Source organism: Mobula hypostoma, chromosome 11 (assembly GCF_963921235.1).
Source record: "Mobula hypostoma chromosome 11, sMobHyp1.1, whole genome shotgun sequence".
In the NCBI taxonomy this organism is placed as follows: Eukaryota; Metazoa; Chordata; class Chondrichthyes; order Myliobatiformes; family Myliobatidae; genus Mobula; species Mobula hypostoma.
The window spans coordinates 75,414,796-75,438,584 of NC_086107.1; the positions used below are offsets into that span (position 1 = coordinate 75,414,796).

At 42.6% G+C, this 23,789-nt stretch overlaps 1 protein-coding gene across 2 annotated transcripts in view; it reads right to left on the reverse strand.

Moving 5' to 3' along the window:
- Positions 1–23,789, reverse strand: part of nup160 (nucleoporin 160) — a 127,836-nt gene that overhangs the window by 1,947 nt on the left and 102,100 nt on the right. For both annotated transcript variants that reach the window (XM_063062298.1, XM_063062299.1), the window contains 6 exons: positions 22,472–22,532; positions 14,870–14,980; positions 12,937–13,060; positions 9,999–10,100; positions 7,375–7,516; positions 6,165–6,290 (listed from right to left, as the gene is read on the reverse strand). In XM_063062298.1, coding sequence (XP_062918368.1) covers positions 6,165–6,290; positions 7,375–7,516; positions 9,999–10,100; positions 12,937–13,060; positions 14,870–14,980; positions 22,472–22,532 — 666 coding nt within the window. The remainder of the gene's footprint in view (positions 1–6,164; positions 6,291–7,374; positions 7,517–9,998; positions 10,101–12,936; positions 13,061–14,869; positions 14,981–22,471; positions 22,533–23,789) is intronic.

Sequence of the window (23,789 nt, forward strand, 5' to 3'; positions counted from 1 at the left end):
TATTCCTCGTGTTCCATGGATAAAGCTATCATTAATGAGGGGAAAAATAGCAAGCAGTCAGTAAAAGACAGCACGCAGATAAAGTTCATGGGATGAAGGGAGGGGACCTAGTGAAGGAAAATGGAGCCAGCTGAAAGAGGGTTACTTAGGACATAGAGCAGTACAGCACAGGAAAAGGCCCTCTGGCCCAAGGTGTCTGTGACAAACACAATGCCAAATTAAATTAAATCTCTTCTGCCTGCACGTGATCCATATCCTTCCATTTCCCGCATGACATTGTATCATTTCTTAATGTATTACTAAATGACAATAAAAGAGGACTGCGTGTCCTCATAATCTAATCTAATATCCTGTGCCCATCTAAAAGCTTTTTGAACACTACTGTCGTAACCGCTTCCACCACCCCGGTAGCCTGTTCCAGGCATCCTCCACACTGTGTATGTGTGTGTGTATTATATACAAAACAACTTGCCCCATATATCTCCCTTAAAACCCTCCCCTCTCACCTTAAATCCATGTCCTTGACAGTACTGGGAAAAAGATTCTGTGAACCCCATTTAAGATTCTCAATTTTATAAACTCCTCAGCCTCCGATGCTCCACAGAAAACCAGAACAATTGCACACAATACTGGTGTGTCTGGAGAACCCTAAATCTGACAACATGGTATTGAAATAAAGCAGATCCTGTAGAAACCTACAAATATTACATCCACAGCAACCATTCGCTTCATGTGCTTAAAATAATCTGCCTCCATTCAGAAACTGAATGGAGCAAACCATGTGCTCCATGCCATTACTGCTAATGTCCTATTATACAATCCTGCTGTCTTGCGACCCGATTTTATTCACGTGAAAGTGCAAGTTTCAATCAATGGAGGGTGGGCTGTAGTTCCTGAAACCGTAACGAGTGTGGAAAGTATTGCACAAGGCCGGCTCCGGAATCTCCCTTCTCGTTTTCTCCAGTGAGTCTTTGGCACCTGAGTGTCTCCTTTATATTCTCAGCACACCATCAGACTAATCGAGGTGAAAACAAAAGGGATTACAGATGCTGGAATCTGGAGAGGATAAACAGTCGGCTGTGTTTGAGACCCTTTGTTCAGAACGCTCATTAATAACAATGTAGATTTGAGACTCTTGAGACTTCCATTTCTGACAAGCCACTAAAGTAGCTTTCTCTTCTACCTCTGTCCAAAATCCACACAGTACTGTGAAACCAGGGGAAGAAAAGGGAGAGGATGTACGTCGCACATTAGAAGACCTGCTCCTGCATGTAGACCATATTGCCAAAGCTCTAAGTTAACCACTAGCTTCAGCTAAGACCACAGGCTGTGGAGAGTTTGTGGATGGCTCCTGTGCTCGGCACGTGATCTGTCCGCCTATTCTCTGCTGTGGATCACTACTGTTTGGAGCACATCAGATGCCTCACAACATTGAGTTATCAGTACATGCTCCATCTCCAGTGTCATGGCCCCCATCAGTGCGATGGAAGATGCCGTGGGGAGAGGAAATTAGAAAGGGCTTTTACAAATGTCTGAGTACTTCCACTCAACATGCTGAAAACATACAATCTAAGGGGGATTGGCATGGGATGAAAACAGGTGATATCTGACACACTGTAGAAACAGAGTTAGACTGACAACGAGACCAAATAGAATTTCAAACACACAAGAGATTTTGGAGATTGAGCAACACACACAAAATGCTGGAGCAATGCATCTATGGAGGGAAATAAACAGTCCATGTTTTGGACTGAGACCCTTTATGAGGAATGGACAGGAAGGGGACAGAAGCCAGAATAAGGTGGTGGGGGGAGTACATGCTGGCATGTGAAAGTGAAACCCGGTGATGGGGGGAGGGTGAGGGGTGGGGGATGAAGTAAGATGCTGGTGGGGGTGATGTGGAAGAGGTAAAGAGCTGAAGGAAAAAAATTAATAGGCGAGGAGAGAGGACCATGGAATAAAGGAAGGGAGGGGGTAACCCAAGGGAAGTGATGGGCAGGTTGTGAGGGTGGAGGAAGAGAAAAGAGGACAATGACATTTTATGGCCTAAATTATATCTATAACAGTCGAATAGCAGATGAAAAAGAACAGTCAGCTCAAACTGGCTGCTGCCTCAAGGCAATGGGAAAGAGAATCTAACATGGAAGAGGCTGATTAACTGGTGGCAGTTTAAACATTGGTCAACAGGGAAGAGCTACTCTCATCGGGAATGAATTGTCTGAAAGGTTGTCAGCAACAACTTTCTAAAGACCTGCACAGTGAGCCCGATATTATGAATGCAGTAATCCCTAGCAATGTTGGGAAGGGCAACTTAAACTCCCTTCTAGATAGACAACATCCCCAAGTTTGTTCACTTAAAAATAGTGTAACACTTAATAATCTAATGCAATTGTACATCATAGTGGATATTTGGAGGTTTCTTAATCCCATGAAGAAGGATTTTTCGTATTTCTCCGCAGTACATAAATCCTAGATTCGAAATTGGTCTCGTCAGTAGTTGGTTGCACTTACCATAATATACTTATATCGGATCATACTCCTGTCTCCCTTGTACTCAAATTGAACCACAAAAGAGGTGAATATAGTTGGCGTTTAAATAATGCTTTGCTAAAGGGTAAGGATTTTTGCTGTTACCTTTCAGATAAGATAGATCTATACTTGTGCACCAATGATGTGGGCAGTGATGGTGATTCCACTCTTTGGGAGGCCATGAAGGCGGTTATTAGAGGTTGCATAATAGCATATGAGACAGCGGAAAAAGGAAGATTCAAGATAAGGTTAATGGAAATAGATGATCAGTTGGTAAATCTGGAAGCTTCTCTCAAAATAAACCAGGAAGCAGAATTACCTAATAAGATTACTGCCTTACGGTATGAGTATAATTCTATAATGTCCAAGAGTGTTTCAAAACTACTGACACAAGTCAGACAGAGGTAGTTTGAGCTTGGTGAAAAGCCCCATAAGTTATTAGCCCGTCAGTGAAGACAGATGCAGGCCTCCAGGGCTATACATTGTATAAAGGCGAAAGATGGCTTTTTATTGACGGACCTGGAAAAAATTAATAAGTGTTTAGCGGAGTTCTATGCTAATGTTTACCAATCACAAGGCAGTCCGGACGTTGAAGCTATGGAAGCATCTTTTGATAATCTAAATCTACCCACGCTGTCAACAGATTCAGTAAATACACTTGATGCTGATATAAGCCTAGATGAGATCAAGAAGGTCTCTTCCCTCCCTAATAATAAGGCAGTGGGTCCGGATGGTTTTAGCATGGAATTCTTCAAAGTATTTGGTCCAAAATTGTCACCTCTGCTGTTACGAATGTTGAATCACTCTAGGACAGCTTCCAGATTGCCACCCACTTTATGTAAAGCCAATGTTTCTCTGATTCCAAAACCAGGCTGTGATGCCGAGGTGGTTTCATCATATTGCCCCATTTCGCTGCTGCCAATTGAAACCAAAATTCTTGGGAAAGTCCTGGCCAATAGGTTAAAATAATGCATTTGTTCTATTATTCATCCAGATCAAACTGGCTTTATGCCAGGTAGACATATGTATTTTAATTTGCGTCGTCTTTTCAGTATTTTATATACAAGACAGGCAGAAGAGGCTGTAGTCATTTCATTAGATGCGTAACGTGCGTTTGACCAAGTGGAATAGCCATATATGATGTTTGCATTTAAGAAATTTGGATTTGGACTATCTTTCATTAAATAGATTGAGATAATTTATTCACACCCATCTGCTTCTATTATCACTAATCAGAATATTTCCTCCCCTTTTGCAATTCATAGTGGGACTCATCAAGGCTGCCCCCTTTCTCCATTTTTGCTTGCAGTTATCATTGAGCCACTGGCTGTTAGCATCAGACAGGACCCTTTGATATCTCCCATTGATATGCGTGGACATAAACAGCACCTTTCGTTATACGCTGACGATGTCCTTTTATCTCCAGCCCACAAACATCAATACCCGCCCTTCTGACTCTAATTAATCATTTTGATAGCTTCTCAGGTTTCTCTATTAATCGGGATAAGAGTGAACTAATGCCAGTTACTGCAGTGGTTAATACAGCGTATTTGCAGTCCATTCCCTTTAAAATAACTTATGATAATTTTTCCTATCTTGGTGTGACTATTACAAAAAACCAAGGTGACCTTTTGCAAGTGAATTGGCAAAACAAAGCTGAGCAGGTTAAACGCAATATTGACTTTTGGAAAACCCTTCCAATTTCTTTAGTGGGGAGGGTTAATGCAATCAAGATAATTGTAGTGCCACAATTTCTTCATGTTTTCCAGTCAATTCCATGTTTTATCCCTCTGTCATACTTTAAGCAATTGGATTCAATTATTATACCCTTCATTTGGAATTATAAAGCCATTAGAATTACTAAAAAACATTTGTCAAAGCCCAAGGAAGCAGGTGGTTTTGCTCTACCGGACATTAAGATGTATTACTGGGCTGCCCAAGTGTGTTGGGCACGTGGCCAAGTGGTTAAGGCGTTCATCTAGTTACCTCAAGGTCGCTAGTTCGAGCCTCAGCTGTGGCAGCGTGTTTGTGCCCTTGAGCAAGGCACTTAATCACACATTACTCTCGTCTGTGCGAGGAGTGGCGCCCCACACAGACTTCCAATCTGCACCTTGTAAGGCATATGCCCGACGCAGGCCTCTTATGGTCTGAGTCAACGTTCCCTCCCCTCCCACCTATCCATTCTTGCACGGTGGAAAAAAGGCCCACCCTCTACCTCAGACTCGTGCCCAGCATGGTTACTCATAGAGCGAGTGCTTTGTAAGACTTCCTTACCAGCTCTCCTTAATAGCCCCACTGCAGTTAGTAAGTCACATTTTAGTAACAGCTTTGTGGATGGCAGCACTATAAGAATTTGGAAGCAGATTCAACTACACATTAAGGCCCCATAAACTTATATTTACACTCCGATTTGTGACAATCATTCCTTTCTGTCTGGCCTGAATGATACTGTCTTTTCTATCTGGAAGGAGAGGCATCTGTAGTGTAGGTGACCTATATATTAATGGAAACTTTGCCTTATTTGCGCAGTTACAAGCAGTTTACAATATCCCTTGCATCTAGTTTTTTTAGATATTTACAAATTCGAGATTATGTTAGGAAATATATACCTAACTTCGAGGTTTTAGACAAACATGAGTCCCTGGAGGCAATAAATAAATTTGATCCTGTTACTCGTAGTGCGGTATCCTATTTTTATCAGATCCTATATAATAGAGCTCAGGTGAATACTGCAGGTTTTAAACAGGCATGGGTGGATGAATTGGGTATAGAGCTGACAGAGGAGGTCTGGGATGAGTGTTTAAAGAGTATACATGATTGTTCGGTCAACGTCAGACACAGACTTATACAGTTTAAAACAATACATAGACTCCATTTTTCCAAAGAAAAGTTGCACAGTTTCTACCCTGATGTTTCACCAGTTTGTAATAGATGTAAATCTGTGAACAGTAACTTGTCACATTCATTCTGGTCATGTTGTCAGCTTTATGCATACTGGAAAAGTATTTTTCACTGTTTCTCTGAGGCTTTTGGGAAGCGGTGGGAACCAGACCTGCTCATAGCCATCCTTGGAGCCACAAGCTCCCCATCTTCAGCCAATATCTATGAAAAAATGGCTGTATTGTTTGGAATGGTGATCGCTAAGAAGTTAATCCTGCAAATGTGGAAAATGGACTCTGTGCCTACGTACAATCTGTGGCTGAGAGAACTGGCAAATATTTTACATTTGGAGAGACTGAGACTATGTAATGAGGACAGAGGGGACATCTTTGAAAGGATATACGGCCCTGTACTGGACTTTCTTACGGGCTGAGGACTGAGGTTTTTCGGTGTGGTGCACCTCTGCTGTGTATGTTTACTTTTGCCTTTATATTTTTCTCTCTTTTGCTGCTCAATATTTAATTAGATTTTGTTAAGGTTGTGGGTTTTGTGGATGTGCTGTATTTTTTTTTGTAATAAAAAAAATATATAAAAAAAAAGAATGGGAAGGGGACTGGTAGTGAGTGTAGAGGCGAGATTTCTGTTTACAGAGAGGGTGATCAACTTGAATTTATCTGCTACATGCAATCTTGGCACCCAAAGGGAATTGCCCAGAGCTGCTACATAGACAACCCATGAGCATGCGCCACTCTCACCTCAATGCCAAAGTACTGGTGCCCCTTCCCCATTAATGCATCGACGTACTCCAGCACCAGATCCACTGCTTCCTCCAACAGGTCGTAGTTCAGGTACAGACGCAGGAGTCCAGCCATATCCTCTTTCTGGTTTAACAAAAAACTCCTTTAAATTGGTACATTTGATTACACCTGATCACAAACACCTAAAGTACAGATAACTCTATCTGTAGTTAATCCACTACGTGCTGCACATACAGATATGGAGTTCAAAGCTACCTCTCAGGACCACCCAAAGTCTTCCCAGCCAAGGAAAATCTTTTGAATTGTGATTGTGAATTGCCAAGATAATTCCTATGGTGAGAGAGTTGTCCTATCACAAGAAATCAACTTGTGCTCCATGGAATACAGAAGAATGAGAGATGACCTTATTCAAACAATAAATGCATAGCTTCACAGGGTAATGTTGGAATGTTTTCAGTAATGAGTCTCGAACAAGAGGCATGATTAAAAGATTTAAAACAGGTATGTCTAAATTTCTTCTAGCTGAGTATGGCAAACCTCTGGAATTTTTTGCACTGGTATGCAGTAGAAACAGAACCATTAGAAGCATTTAAAGTGCAGACAGATTGATGAACAGTGGAGTATAGAGAAACAACAAAGAGGAGCTGAGGCTAGCATTGGGCAGACATGATCGCACTAGGTGGTGGGGAAGGTCTGAGGGCCGAGTGAACTACTCCCATTCCTATTTTCTTGTATCCATCTGTACATTATTTTAGAGATTAGAAATCCCATTCCATACAATTATATCATGCTGTCCTGGTGACATACCATGCTCTTTGGTGTCCTGCCCATAATCTTGAAATTTACAAATACAAGATAGATACAGATTAATCAGCTGTAAAGGGAAATCTTAAGAGCCATACAGCACGAGATAGAAACAGACCCTTTGGTCCAACCAGCCTTGCTGACCTGGTCTTCACCGAGTTCCATCTACTTGCACCTGGACCATAGTCCTACATACCTCTCTCATTCAGGTATCTATGCAAAGTTCTCTTAAACATCACATTTGAACCTCTTCCTTTTAATATGGTGTTTGTTGTTACTACTATACATTGATAACAGATACTAGAAATGACCAGATTCACACAATCCATCCTCTACCTTCCAGCAAAGAAGTAACTCTCATTAAGTGACCTGAGACGAAGTGAGAGGTGAGCGGCAATTGTACCTTGTAGCTGTTAATAAGCCAGTTGGGCAGCGGCACTCCATGTGAAAGTAGTTTATTAATTACACAGTGATGGTACTGTGAACTGCTGGACTGGAAGCGGTCAAGGTAAGAGGACAGCAACCTCCAGGCTTCATTTGTGGCACTGAATGGAGACAAAACAGGCCAAGTTTTATCAGGAAAATGCCCTGTGAAAGAGAGGAATCAACTTTGCCACAGGTTTCCCTCCCAGAGATTAACACATGATTCAACTCAATTACTGCAAACAATAAAGCCAGGGCTACATTATTCAAGCAACTTTAAAGATCCCAGAAGAGTAGAGTTCTCCCAGGGTCTTAGGCAATAACCCTCTCCAACTAATAATGCTTTTGCTGCAAGATGGTTATCATAATTAGCAGGTCAGGCAGCAACTGTGGTGAGAGATACTGGGTTAATGGATTCAGGTCAAAGCATACTCATCAGACAAAGGGTGTTGGACTTGTTAATTCTGGTTCTCTCTCCACAGATGTTGCCTGGCCTGTTCAGTGTTTCCAACTACATTCTTCTGTTTCATCGGTCACCAGTAGCCAACCAGAAACAAAACAAAGGAGCAGAATTACGCCATTTGGCCCATCGAGTCCACTACGCCATTCGATCATGATTTATTTACTCTCGCAACCCCATTCTCCCTCCTTCTCCCTGCAACCTTTGACACCCTTACTAACCAAGAACCTTTCATCAACCTCTGCTTTAAATATACCAAATGACTTAGCCTCCACAGCTGCCTGTTGCAATAAATTCCAGATTCACCCTGCTCTGGCGAAAGAAAATCCTTCAGATCTGATTTCTAAATCCCCGCTTTATTGGTACCCTTTGCTTTCTGTCAGTCAGCCAATCTTCCGTCCTGTCAAAGGCCTTTTGAAAATCCAGATGTTAGATGTGGCTGTAGTTTTATCCGGAAATTCACATAGACCTCAAACCTAGGGAGGTGGATGCACTGAAGTCCACTCAACCCTTTATTGGACCTTTATAAAGCATCAATATATTCCAAAGTACATCACTGGAACATGTCAAACAAAATCTGACACTATGTGCCACGTCGGAAACAGTAGCACAAATGACAATAAGATAGGCAAGGGAGGTAGGTTTGAGACTGGGCAGGTGGATTAAGAAATGGAATTCCAGAGCTTAGGTAGCTAACATTGTTGGTGCCAATGTAAACTTCTGCATTAAAGATGATGATTAATTAGGAGGTGGTGCTAGCCAAAACAGCACAGGGGCATTGAGAGATTGGGACATGTAAGGAGTTAAGATACAGATATGTATTAGATGACTTCAAGCTAATGGAACAGGCCAGGCATTACTGTGTCAGAATAATGAAGTCTACATGGAGCAGACATGGATGAAGATGTCCACATGTTCCAAGGTATCAGGGGGCCTTTACACTCCGTTTCATATTCAGACAGATGCAAGTGAGTGTGTGAACAAAAGCTTGGGAATAGATTTGGAAAACTAATGGTGGCTTGCCACCCCACTAATTCAAGCAGAGACATGGGTCACAGGGTTCTCCAAAACACCTGCCATTTATACGTTCACCAATGTTCTGCTGTTAACCCATGCACTGGACACTTCTGTACTCCGAGGATTTAACACGACAATGGACTGCTTTTGGTTCTAACTGTGCTCTTTGTTGTATAATTTATGTCTTTCTTGTGAACATTGTGCCTATGTTTCTACAAGTATGTTTTTCAATGGACCTGTGCATAAATGTACTTGCAAATATGACAATGACAGTATACCTGACTTTGACCATTTTCAACTACAATTATTAAAAAAAACACACCATTGAGCTAGTGACAGATGGCGGGGGATTTTTCTTTAGAACCTGATCTTAACTATTCAACCTCGACTGTACATTCAGGGATGAATCACCTAATGACATTCAGTGAAGACATCTTTGTGCATGGAATTATCTTCAATGGGAAAGTTAGAGTTGCTTCATTCGGCTGGTGAAAGCAAAAATGGTGGTAACACTCAAGCAGGCCAGGGAAGAGAGGCAGAGTCAATGTTTCAGTTCTGGAACTTTTAACTATTTTTCCCCATAGATGCAGACTGACCCACTCAGTATTTCCAACATTTTATGCACTTTGTTTTGTTGATTTCATTTTTATTTAATTTTCTTTTGCAGATAACCCAATCTAGCTGAATGACTTCAGATCCATAGGAATGTCCTTTAGAATCGCTTAGTAAACCACTCCTTTGCAATCAGAAACACACCACTGGTACACCTCACTGTACAGATATTACAGTCTACTGTCATGGCTATTAGAGACAACCAGTAATAACTCATCTTGCCAGCTATTCTAAATGCCATGAATGCACTCAATATTTTAATATATATCTTTTCTGTTTTTGCATCATTTTAATCTATTTAATATACGTATACTGCAGTTTATTTATTTTTTCTTTTTCTATATTATGTATTGCTTTGAACTGCTGCTAAGTTAACAAATTTCATGACACATGCCGGTGATAATAAACCTGATTCTGATATCAGGAGCACTGACTCAGTGAGAACTTCACTCAAACGGCATGCTACCAGTAGCAACTCCCTTCGCCAGAGATGCCCTTCATCCCTTCTACTATACCTGGATTCCTTTGTTGCAATCACAGAAGGCATTTGGTTTGTCTTCAGCCAGTCCCAGGCAGCAGACTGCGCTGCTTCACCACTGAACTGCAGTTTAATACACCTGAAAGAGAATGCACATGGTACAACAAACAAATTTACATGTGGTTATTCTACACACGTGGAAATGCCAAAAATAATTCCCACTGTCGCCACGAGACACACAACGGGAATCAGATAAGGCTTTCTCAAATGACTTCAATTCATTCAGCCACACTTTAAACAATTAACAGCTTACAGCTGACCCAGATCTACCTTGATTGTATACATAAACAACAACATGAGAAGCTCAATAACAGGTCAGAACAGAGCCTTATTCAGGCTGTCCCCTGCACTGTACTGATGGAATCACCTGTTCAGTTCCACTTTCCACCTTCCCGCAATAAATCAGATCCCACTGCATACACTTACACATCATGTTATATGCATCTCCACAACCACCATTTTCAGTCTGCACAGTCTCCTATATGTAATAGAGACTCGGCCATACACAGCCCCATACTCACAACCAGATTTACTTATTATGCCAGGCCATTTGGCCTGTCAGATCTATGGCAGCTCTCAGAGTGCCCTGTCAGCCCCATTCCTCCCTCTTCTCATTTCCCTGCAGCCCCACAGTTTTTCCCCTTATGTGTCCATCAACTTGTTTGTCACTTACTCATACAAAGCAGTAACCTACTGCCAACAGTTCCCTACCTGCACAGTTTTGAGGTGTGGATAAGAACCAAAGCTCCTGATGGAAACCCACCCTCACGAGGGCTACGTATAAACTTCACAAAGACAGCACCAGAAGTCAGGATTGTACTAGCTGCAAGGCAGTGCAGTACCTGGTCTGATGAAGGGTCTCTGCCCAAAACGCTGACTGTTTACTCTTTTCTGTAGATGCTGCCTGACCTGTTGAGTTCTTCCCGCAGGTCTTGCAGCAGTAATTGTTGCCTCACTGTACCATTGTTTCTCGGACTATACTTTGAATGTACTAAATGCATAAGCTCAGTGATTCAATTAAAGGCACCTTTTGTAAAAAGAAAGCCGCAAGTGTGATGGGGACCTTTCACTGAACATACTAACTAAAATCAGCCACCGGAAGAACCAGCCCTTTTGGGTCTGAGAGGGAGCAGTTCTCCTCAACTAACCTTTGACTGATGAGAATCCATTAACATGTACAAACCCCATTTCCAAAAAAGTTGGGATACTTTCCAAAATGCAATAAAAACAAAAATCTGTGATATGTTAATTCACGTGAACCTTTATTTAACTGATAAAAGTACAAAGAAAAGATTTTCAATAGTTTTACTGACCAACTTAATTGTATTTTGTAAGTATACACAAAATTAGAATTTGATGGCTGCAACACACTCAACAATGGGAAAGAGTTAAAATAAGATTGGAAAGTGCACAGAATATTCAAGTAACCACCGGTTTGGAAGACTCCACATTAAGCAGGCTAATTGGTAGCAGGTGAGGTATCATGACTGGGTATAAAAGTAGCGTCCATCAAAAGCTCAGTCTTTGCAAGCAAGGATGGGTCGTGGCTCACCCCTTTGTGCCCAAATTCGTGAGAGAATTGTTAGTCAGTTCAAAAGGAACATTTCTCAATGCAAGATTGCAGAGAATTTAGGTCTTTCAACATCTACAGTACATAATATAGTGAAAGGATTCAGAGAATTCAGAGACATCTCAGTGCGTAAAGGGCAAGGTCAGAAACCACTGTTGAACGTGCGTGATCTTCGAGTCCTCAGGCGGCACTGCCTAAGAAACCGTCATGCTACTGTGACAATTACAGCCACCTGGGCTCAGGAGTACTTCGGAAAACCATTGTCACTCAACACAGTCTGTCGCTGCATCCAGAAATGCAACTTGAAACTGTATTACGCAAGCAGGAAGCCATACATCAACTCTATGCAGAAACGGCAAGTTCTCTGGGCCCGAGCTCATCTCAGATGGACTGAAAGACTGTGGAACCGTGTGCTGTGGTCAGATGAGTCGACATTTCAGCTAGTTTTCGGAAAAAATGGGCGTCGAGTTCTCCGTGCCAAAGATGAAAACGACCATCCAGAATGTTATCAGCGAAAGATGCAAAAGCCAGCATTTGTGATGGTATGGGGGTGCATCAGTGCCCATGGCATGGGTGAGTTGCATGTATGTGAAGGTACCATTGACTCTGAGGTGTATATTAGGATTTTAGAGAGATATATGTTGCCATCAAGGCGACGTCTCTTCCTGGGACGTCCATGCTTATTTCAGCAGGACAATGCCAGACCACATTCTGCACGGGCTACAACAGCGTGGCTTTGTAGACACAGAGTGCATGTGCCTGACTGGCCTGCTGCCAGTCCAGATCTATCTCCTTTTGAAAATGTATGGCGCATCATGAAGAGGAGAATCAGACAAAGGAGACCACAGACTGTTGAGTAGCTGAAGTCTTATATCAAGCAAGAATGGACAAAACTTCCAATTGCAAATCTACTACAATTAGTATCCTCAGTTCCAAAATGATTAAAAAGTGTTATTAAAAGGAAAGGTGATGTAACACAATGGTAAACATGCCTCTGTCCCAACTTTTGTTGAGTGTGTTGCAGCCATCAAATTCTAAATTTGTGTATGTTGACAAAAAACAATTAAGCTGGTCAGTAAAACTATTGAAAATCTTTTCTTTGTACTTTTATCAGTTAAATAAAGGTTCACGTGAATTAACATATCACAGATATTTGTTTTTATTGCATTTTGGAAAATATCCCAACTTTTCTGGAAATGGGGTTTGTAGAAAAGACTGCACCCTCCAGGTTTCTATGTCCTGAGTAGCAATGCTCACATCATTGCTCAAGAATAGCTACTGCCAGCATTCTACAAGAGGCACAGACAGTCTGCACAAATTGGCTTACAATTAATCCCACACTTACTTGAAGGCAAGTGCTTCGAAGATGGGGGTGAGTGAGAGTTTGAATGTTTGACACAGGGATATTGCTGTATCAAAGAGCCCCACTTGGACAAGCAAAGCCACAATTTCCTCTGCTGAGGCATTCCCTGTGGTAAAACAAAGGGTTAAAGAGTGAGCATCCATCAAGCAAGAAACTACATAGATTGATTTACAATTTGGGGATTTGAGTAACATTACACAGGCTGCAGAGGAATCTTATTCTCGTGACACTTATTGATCTCGGTTTCAAATGCAGTCAATGGCTGAACCTCCACTGCTCCCTGGGTAAGATTCGCCACTCTCTCAGTGAAGAGCTTTCTTCTCAACTGTGTTAAATGGTAATACCTTGTTTCGAGACTTCAACCAGGGCATCATGCTGTCTTTATCTACCCTGCGCAGACCTCTAAAATATAGTAGGGCTCAATGAAGTTACCTTTTGTTTGACTGAATTCGAGAGAATAGCTTCCAAGTCTAGTAGGCGCTGGAGCTAGTGCTGGACAACAAGCATGTCTATCTTAACATGGAGTTACTCTCAGTAAGGCTCTATATAATTGTAGGAAGACCCTTGTATTTAGATCCTCATCAGTGAAAGCCAATGTACCAGTCGAGTTCATGACTGCCTTCCTAATAGCAGTGAGTTCATTTAAAGCTTATTTGATAAAGTCAAAGCCCAGCCCTTGCATCATCATGTTTCAGTGCAGTTTCCTCTTTCTTTTGTCAAAGCAACAGAGGTGTCTTAACCATCTGAATGTCGCCCTGGTTGAGGCTGCCAACTTAGCACAGGTGGAGTATAATTTAGCCATGTTCTATCACAATCGCCAAACTCCGTGTGCATCAATGGAAAAGTGGCACTGATTGGCCCACCGCTTGGCTGGTGTGTACTCGTCTTCCTTGTTTAGTCACCAGTGAGCAGTTAGAGTCGGACAGTGTAGGTGGAATTGGAATCACGTACAGGGTAAATTGGGTGAGGATGGCAGGTTTCTGTCCTGATAGGACACAGGTGAGCACCAATTCAATAACATAATGGTTACCTTCACTACTTAAAAATTTAAGGAAATTTTGATTCACATTCATGGATGCCTGGGTTGGATGCAAAGTTGAGTGGCTTTTTAGTCTTAAACACCATCTCCATTCTATCCAACACAGATGATGGAATCTGGAGCAAAACCCAACCCGGAGGACCTAGCAGGTTACCCTCTTCTGTGGGGAAAGGAATTGTTCACATTTCATTGAAATGCTACATCAGATCAATACGATTCTAGGTGTTAACAAAATAAATAGAAAATGGGGATTGGGCAAGGAAATGACAAGATCACACTCATGTTGAACGATCGGATTCATCACACTCAGATGAATGACCTGCCCCCATTTACATTCCGAGGTAAAAGAAGAAATAGGCTCTCAGAAATACTTTTTAAAAAAAGCAATTCACTGTTTTGTTACTGACAAACTTGAATATTAAAGAGCACTTCTGCATTAACAGAACAATTAAAATATCAAACTGTTTATCTGCTGCATGTGGCAGCTAACACAGTCAAAGACCCACTCAGCCCAGACATTGTTTCTCCATCCCCCTAATCAGGGCAAAGATACAATAGCCTCCAAGCACCTACCACTAGGCTAAAAGACCGCTTCTACCCCAGTTATGAGACTATAATACAATAACATAAGCTCTTGTACTCATTATGGTTATGTCTGTTTGTACTGCACTCTGTAATTAATTTTATTCTGAATTCTGTTAATGTTTTCCTTTGTACCATCTCAAGTTTTCACTTGACTTCAGTACATGCGACAATAATAAACCAATTTATTTGCAGAATTAGTTAAAATTATTGCCTTCCCAAAATACAAAGTATTTTGCTAATAAGGCACAGCAGATATCATATGAAGTTATTGGGCAGGGTGCCTGGTCTTACCAGCTACTGCTGCAGATGACGGGTCATGCTTCACGAGGTCCAGTCGAGTACGGGCCAACATGTACTCTTTTTCCAAGTCCTTCAATTCCACAATGTCAATCTGACGGCAGACTGCAAGTACAGGTCAGATCCGTCTGTTAAACAATGTCACAGGCAACTCCATGCATGCTGTCACTTCAGTATACACAGTACCCTTCCTTCACTGCGGCAGGCAAAATGCAGCTCCTCTGTCTCACCATGTGTACAAAATAGAGTCCACATTTGTGTAAATATCCTTCAGTACACAGAACAGAATATGCCTACTCAGTACTTATGATCCAATTTCCAGCACATTGCCCCAATTTGCTCGGCTGCAAACAGCACACAACAGTGTAGGCAAAGGGCTGCACTTGGAGGGTTGTGTCCAATTTTGCTATGGGAAAGATGTTACTAAACTGGAAAAACAGCACAAAAGATTTAACTCTGCCAGGACTCAAGGGAATGAATTATAGAGAGAAGTTGAACATGCTAGGACCTCATTCCCTGAAGCATAAGAGACTGGTAATTAATCTTATAGAGACGATAAAACCATGAGTGGTATAGATAGGGTGACTGCACAGTTTTCTCCCCAGAGTTGGGGAATCAATAACTGGAGGTTTAAGTTGAGAGGGGAAACATTTAAACTGAACTTGAGGACAAACAAGAGAAAATCTGCAGATGCTGGAGATGAAAACAACACGCACAAGATGCTGGAGGGACTCAGCAGGCCAGGCAACATCGATGGAAAAAGAGTACAGTCGACATTTTGTGCTGAGGCTCTTCATCAGGACTGCCGAAGCATATCGGCCCGAAACATTGACTGTACTCTCTTCCACTGATGCTGCCTGGACTGCTGCGTTCCTCCAGCATCTTGAGTGAACTTGATGGCAACTTTTTTTATATAACACAAAGGGTGGTATGTGGAATGAGCTGCCAGAGGAAGTGATTGAGGCAGATACAGTGCCATGAAAAGTATTCAGCCCCACAACTTACTTTCACATCTTACTGCCTCATTTTCTAAATTTAAAAGATATTGAAGTACGTTTTTTAATCTAATCTACAAAACATTGTGCATCGTCAAATCAAAAGAAAAATTCCAAAACCTGTCAATTTACTAAAAATTAAAAACCACAATTGAGAGACTGAAAAAGTACTCATCCTCTTTGCTAACTTCCCTCATGTTACCTTACCAACTACCCAATTTGCTGATGTGGAAAATCGGAGGATCACCTGTTTTCAATGAATGCTGTGAGGTCTAACCGTATGATGGATGTTCAACAGACCAAACCAAAACTAAGACAAAGCAGCATTCAAGACAAGTCAGGGAAATGACAATAGAGAAGCACAAACCTGGGAAAGGGTACAAGACCATCTCAAAGGCAGCGAGCATACCTGGGAGCTCAGTGCAATCCATTGTGAAAATATGAAACTACAGCCACACTGCCTAGGTCAGGCCGCCCCTCTAAACTTAATCGCTGCAGAAGAATGTCACTTGTAAGAGAGGCTGCTGTGACACCAACAGTTACTCTGAGTGAGCTGCAGAAGTCAGTGACTGCAACTGTGGATGAAGTTCATGGCTCCACAATCTAAGGCCTTGCCCAAAAATGGTATTTATGGAAGAGTGGAAAGAGCCCTGGTTAAAAATTAAAAAAAAACATTTCCTTGCCCATAAAGTCTTTGCAAAGCATCACTTAAAAGATACTGTAAAGATGTGGAAAGTGGTCTTAAGTCAGATGAGACTAAAGTGGATCATTTTGGCCTCAACACTAAGCTGTATGTGTGGCGCATATCTAATACTGCGCATCAGGTAGGTAACACCATTCCTGCTGTAAAGTATGGTGGAGGTGGCATCATGGTACGGGGGGGGGGGGGAGCAGGGGTGCTTTAAGAAACATAGAAACATAGAAAATAGGTGCAGGAGTAGGCCATTCGGCCCTTCGAGCCTGCACCGCCATTTATTATGATCATGGCTGATCATCCAACTCAGAACCCAGCCTTCCCTCCATACCCCCTGACCCCTGTAGCCACAAGGGCCATATCTAACTTCCTTTTAAACATAGCTAATGAACTGGCCTCAACAGTTTGCTGTGGCAGAGAATTCCACAGATTCACCACTCTCTGTGTGAAGAAGTTTTTCCTAACCTCGGTCCTAAAAGGCTTCCCCTCTATCCTCAAACTGTGACCCCTCGTTCTAGACCTCCCCAACATCGGGAACAATCTTCCTGCATCTAGCCTGTCCAATCCCTTTAGGATCTTATACGTTTCAATCAGATCCCCCCTCAATCTTCTAAATTCCAACGAGTACAAGCCCAGTTCATCCAGTCTTTCTTCATATGAAAGACCTGCCATCCCAGGAATCAATCTGGTGAACCTTCTTTGTACTCCCTCTATGGCAAAGATGTCTTTCCTCAGATTAGGGGACCAAAACTGCACACAATACTCCAGGTGTGGTCTCACCAAGGCCTTGTACAACTGCAGTAGTACCTCCCTGCTCCTGTACTCGAATCCTCTCGCTATAAATGCCAGCATACCGTTCGCCTTTTTCACCGCCTGCTGTACCTGCATGCCCACTTTCAATGACTGGTGTATAATGACACCCAGGTCTCGTTGCACCTCCCCTTTTCCTAATCGGCCACCATTCAGATAATAATCTGTTTTCCTATTTTTGCCACCAAAGTGGATAACTTCACATTTATCCACATTAAATTGCATCTGCCATGAGTTTGCCCACTCACCCAACCTATCCAAGTCACCCTGCATCCTCTTAGCATCCTCCTCACTGCTAACACTGCCACCCAGCTTCGTGTCATCCGCAAACTTGGAGATGCTGCATTTAATTCCCTCATCCAAGTCATTAATATATATTGTAAACAACTGGGGTCCCAGCACTGAGCCTTGCGGTACCCCACTAGTCACCGCCTGCCATTCTGAAAAGGTCCCGTTTATTCCCACTCTTTGCTTCCTGTCTGCTAACCAATTCTCCACCCACACCAATACCTTACCCCCAATACCGTGTGCTTTAAGTTTGCACACTAATCTCCTATGTGGGACCTTGTCAAAAGCCTTTTGAAAATCCAAATATACCACATCCACTGGTTCTCCCCTATCCACTCTACTAGTTACATCCTCAAAAAATTCTATGAGATTCGTCAGACATGATTTTCCTTTCACAAATCCATGCTGACTTTGTCCAATCATTTCACCGCTTTCCAAATGTGCTGTTATCACATCCTTGATAACTGACTCCAGCAGTTTCCCCACCACCGACGTTAGGCTAACCGGCCTATAATTCCCCGGTTTCTCTCTCCCTCCTTTTTTAAAAAGTGGGGTTACATTAGCCACCCTCCAATCCTCAGGAACTAGTCCAGAATCTAACGAGTTTTGAAAAATTATCACTAATGCATCCACTATTTCTTGGGCCACTTCCTTAAGCACTCTGGGATGCAGACCATCTGGCCCTGGGGATTTATCTGCCTTCAATCCCTTCAATTTACCTAACACCACTTCCCTACTAACATGTATTTCGCTCAGTTCCTCCATCTCACTGGACCCTCTGTCCCTTACTATTTCTGGAAGATTATTTATGTCCTCCTTAGTGAAGACAGAACCAAAGTAATTATTCAATTGGTCTGCCATGTCCTTGCTCCCCATAATCAATTCACCTGTTTCTGTTTGCAGGGGACCTACATTTGTCTTTATCAGTCTTTTCCTTTTTACATATCTATAAAAGCTTTTACAGTCCGTTTTTATGTTCTCTGCCAGTTTTCTCTCATAATCTTTTTTCCCCTTCCTAATTAAGCCCTTTGTCCTCCTCTGCTGAACTCTGAATTTCTCCCAGTCCTCAGGTGAGCCACTTTCTCTGGCTAATTTGTATGCTACTTCTTTGGAATTGATACTATCCCTAATTTCTCTTGTCAGCCACGGGTGCACTACCTTCCTTGATTTATTCTTTTGCCAAACTGGGATGAACAATTGTTGTAGTTCATCCATGCAACCTTTAAATGCCTGCCATTGCATATCCACCGTCAATCCTTGAAGTGTCATTTGCCAGTCTATCTTAGCTAATTCATGTCTCATACCTTCAAAGTTACCCCTCTTTAAGTTCAGAACCTTTGTTTCTGAATTAACTACGTCACTCTCCATGTTAATGAAGAATTCCATCATATTATGGTCACTCTTACCCAAGGGGCCTCTCACGACAAGATCGCTAATTAACCCTTCCTCATTGCTCAAAACCCAGTCCAGAATAGCCTGCTCTCTAGTCGGTTCCTCGACATGTTGGTTCAAAAAACCATCCCGCATACATTCCAAGAAATCCTCTTCCTCAGCACCTTTACCAATTTGGTTCACCCAGTCTACATGTAGATTGAAGTCACCCATTATAACTGCTGTTCCTTTATTGCACACATTTCTAATTTCCTGTTTAATACCATCTCCGACCTCACTACTACTGTTAGGTGGCCTGTACACAACTCCCACCAGCGTCTTCTGCCCCTTAGTGTTACGCAGCTCTACCCATGTCGATTCCACATCTTCCCGGCTTATGTCCTTCCTTTCTATTGCGTTAATCTCTTTTTTAACCAGCAACGCCACCCCACCTCCCCTTCCTTCGTGTCTATCCCTCCTGAATATTGAATATCCCTGAACGTTGAGCTCCCATCCCTGGTCACCCTGGAGCCATGTCTCTGTGATCCCAACTATATCATAATCATTAATAACAATCTGCACTTTCAATTCATCCACCTTATTACGAATGCTCCTTGCATTGACACATAAAGCCTTCAGGCACTCTTTTACAACTCTCTTAGCCCTTTTTAATGCTTGCCCTGGATTTGTCGGCCTGCCACTTTTACTTTTCCCCTTTGTACTTTTTGCTTCTACGCTCACTTTACACCCCTCTGTCTCTCTGCACTGGTTCCCATCCCTCTGTTGTGAACTAACCTCCTCACACCTAGCCGCTTTAATTTGATTCCCACCCCCCAACCATTCTAGTTTAAAGTCACCTCAGTAGCCCCCGCTAATCTCCCTGCCAGGATATTGGTCCCCCGAGGATTTAAGTGTAACCCGTCCTTTTTGTACAGGTCACACCTGCGCCAAAAGAGGTCCCAATGATCCAAAAACTTGAATCCCTGCCCCCTGCTCCAATCCCTCAGCCACGCATTTATCCTCCACCTCATCGCATTCCTACTCTCACTGTCGCGTGGCACAGGCAGTAATCCCGAGATTACTACCTTTGCGGTCCTTTTTCTCAACTCCCTTCCTAGCTCCCTATATTCTTCTTTCAGGACCTCATCCCTTTTCCTACCTATGTCATTGGTACCTATATGTACCAGGACCTCTGGCTCTTCACCCTCCCACTTCAGGATATCTTGGACACGATCAGAAATATCCCGGACCCTGGCACCAGGGAGGCAAACTACCATCCGAGTCTCTGGACTGCGTCCACAGAATCGCCTATCTGACCCCCTTACTATCGAGTCCCCTATCACAACTGCCCTCCTCTTCCTTGCCCTACCCTTCTGAGCTACAGGGCCAGACTCTGTGCCGGAGGCAGGGCCACTGTCGCTTCCCCCGGGTAAGCTGTCCCCCCCAACAGTACTCAAACAGGAGTACCTGTTGTTAAGGGGCACAGCCACCGGGGTACTCCCCATCACCTGCCTTTTCCCCTTCCCCCTCCTAACCGTGACCCACTTGTCTGCCTCCCGTGGCCCCGGCGTGACCACCTGCCTTCCACTCCTCTCTATCACCTCCTCACTCTCCCTGACCAGACGAAGGTCATCGAGCTGCAGCTCCAGTTCCGTAACGCGGTCCCTGATCAGGATTTACAGGAAGATAAATATCTGTTAGCCTCTGCCAGAAAGCTTAAAATGGTGAGGAAGTTCATCTTTCAGCAGGACAATGACCTAGAGCACACTGCCAGATGAAGAAAATCGATGTCTTTGAGTGGCCCAGTCACAGTCTTGATCTTAACCCAATCGAACATCTTTGGCAACTACTCGAGATTACAGTCCATCATAACTCCCCAACTAACTTCGTACAGCTTCAGCAATTTTGCAAGGAGGAATGAGAAAATCTTGCTCCATCATTGCACAAAGCTAATAACGACTTATTCAAAAGAACTACTGGTTGTAATAGCTGTGAGAGGAGAACTGAGCAAATAGGGGCTGGATACTTTTGAACTGCTGACATTGCAGGTTTTGAAGTTTTAGTTTTCCATGCTTTTCAATTTTCCCTGTTTTTTTGGGCTCTACTGTGGAAAAAAGAGCATGCCATTCACAAATTAAAATTCTCAGTAAAATTTATCACAATCCCTGCTTGTAATACTCATTTATGTGAACAATGGGTTAGAGGCTGAGTACTTTACAAGTCACTGGAATAACAACTTTTTAAGATGTACTTGCCTCAACAATTTCCTCTGGCAAATATACAGATAGGAAAGGTTTTCAAGGTTACAGGCCTGCTTCCATGCTGTATGGCTCAATTCTGCTTTTAGCTGAAGATCAACCCTTCAGTGTACATCACCTTGCACAAATATGGGTGTTGGGGTCATGGAATCTCTCTCATTCAGGACGTGGCTCCTGACAGCTCTGGCTGTGCCACTCATCTGGCACTGTTCATGTTAATGGAAATATCTGAATTTGCCATGGGAAAGAGCACCTCACTAGCAAGCCAATGGCTGAAGCATCCTTGGAATCCTGTGGGAATCGGAAGTGTGGAGGCAGAAAGATTCACGCGAATGACTACAAGTCACCAACTGCACACTGGAATTTGTTGCATAATCAGCCCTGATATCATGCAAGGCCCCGGTGGCAAGGGATGCATCAGGGCTCTCAGATTGCTGCAGGGGAAGACTTGGAAATCAGAGGGGACAAGGACAACACATTAGATCATCCCAGTAGAGAATGGCAGGCCTGGAGTGAATGGATATAATTAGCACTCATTACAAAAAAAAGTTTCTGAGAAATTTATGGGACCAATATGTAATAAAATTCCTCAGCACCTGGTAATCTGCAAACCAAGGTTTTAAAGTGGCAGTAACTGAAGCACTGATCTAATAAGAACTTGGGGGACAACTTTTTGTTTCACATGAAGGATGATATCTATGTGGAATGAGCTACCAGAGGAAGTTGTTGAGACAGTTACAATAGAGAGCTGGACAGGTAGATGGAGTGCAAAGGCCTAGAAGATATATGATGCAGTTCTCCAAGGCAGCCAGGAGGGAAGCCTGCAATAAACCAAAACTCTGCTCAACTTTGTCAAACACGAAGAAAAAGGACCAAATGAATGCAGTAGGTAATCCTCCCATTAATTCCAGGGAGAGCAATTTATTAGACCACCCACAGCGACAGAGAGGTGCAAGAACCTTAATACTTCTATACGGTAGCAATCAATATAGAGAAATATATTGCAGATATTATACAGAATGGCCAAATATCTTCATTGCACATGAAGCAGCTATCTACCACATCAATGTTCAAAAGCTGAAACATTTGCACTTGGAAATATTCAAAAATTAAACGTTATTATTGGGTTCTAGCAGTTTTTTATCATTAACAGCAGTGAAAAGAACACAGCATGACTCACCTTGTGTGGCAGTGTACTCTCCATCATGGCTCCTCTTTGGCGATGCTCCAGGACGCTCATACTGTTGGTAAGAAGAAAGTTTTAAGCTGAAGGCCTTAACTCCAAGGTGCTTCACAGTTACCCTGTTCCCAAGGAATGCAGTTTGTTGACCACATTGTCATCCAGCCCAATCCCAGATTACCAGTGCAATTAACAAACACCCTATCACAATCCACATATAAATGTATTTCACGAAAGAGAACGTGAGCCTCTCAGGAATGTTTGGATAGAGTATTGAGGGAAGGGAAAACCAACATTTAACACCAGCAAGATTCACTGGATTGAAGATAATAGCATTAGCATATTCTTTTAAAATTACAAGTCTAGGGTGAACCAAAATGGGATTGTTGATGTTCCTAAATTTTAAAGGAGTCTGATGCGCTTTCAGAACATGGGATGAGGATGAAGTGGCAATATATTTAACGCTACAAACAAGGGGGGGGTGTGGGGGCTCAATGCAACTTGCACCGCCTTCACAACCACACTTAAAACTTCGGAATCTCAGCCGTCCAGCCGCGACCACTAGGTAACAACAATTTTAACAGGTTCCTGGCATTTTGCATATCCTTTAAAATGTCTTGAGGATTTTAAAATTATTTAAACAGATGAAAATGTTGTTGATTACCAAATGCACTAAAACATACTGTACTTGAGTGATAGAGATTAATTGAAAACATAAAGATAAAATTTTTTTTCATACTGGTCAGCAACCACAAAAGCCAGTTTAAAGCTGAGAGATCAGATAAAATATGCATTTGGCCTCTCAACTTGCACATTTGCATTCCATTCTTAGCGGCAAGTGCAGCCGATTCTCATTCTGCGTTGTAAACTGTACATCAGGAGGCACAGACACACTACTTAGCTGCGAGTTCTTATGGAAATACCGTCAACAAATTGGTAAAACCATAAGACACAGGAGCAGAATTAGGCCATTCACCCGAGTCTGCTCCACCATTCGATCACTGCTGATTTACTGCACTCTGCACAAGATTTGCCTGCTTTCCCTTACGAATTAAAAACCCAGCAATCTCCACTTTAAACATACCCAATGACATGGCTTCCCACGCCACCTGTGGCAATCACTTGAAGATTCACCACCCTCTCATCCCAGGCTACCCCACTGTAGGAAACATCCTCTCCACATCCACTCTATCTAGGTCTTCCAATATTCAGTGAGATCCCCACCCCTTCAGTTTTCTAAACTCGAGAGTACAGGCCCAGAGTCATCAATGCTCTTCATTCATAAACCCTTCATACCTGGGATTATTCTTGTGAACCT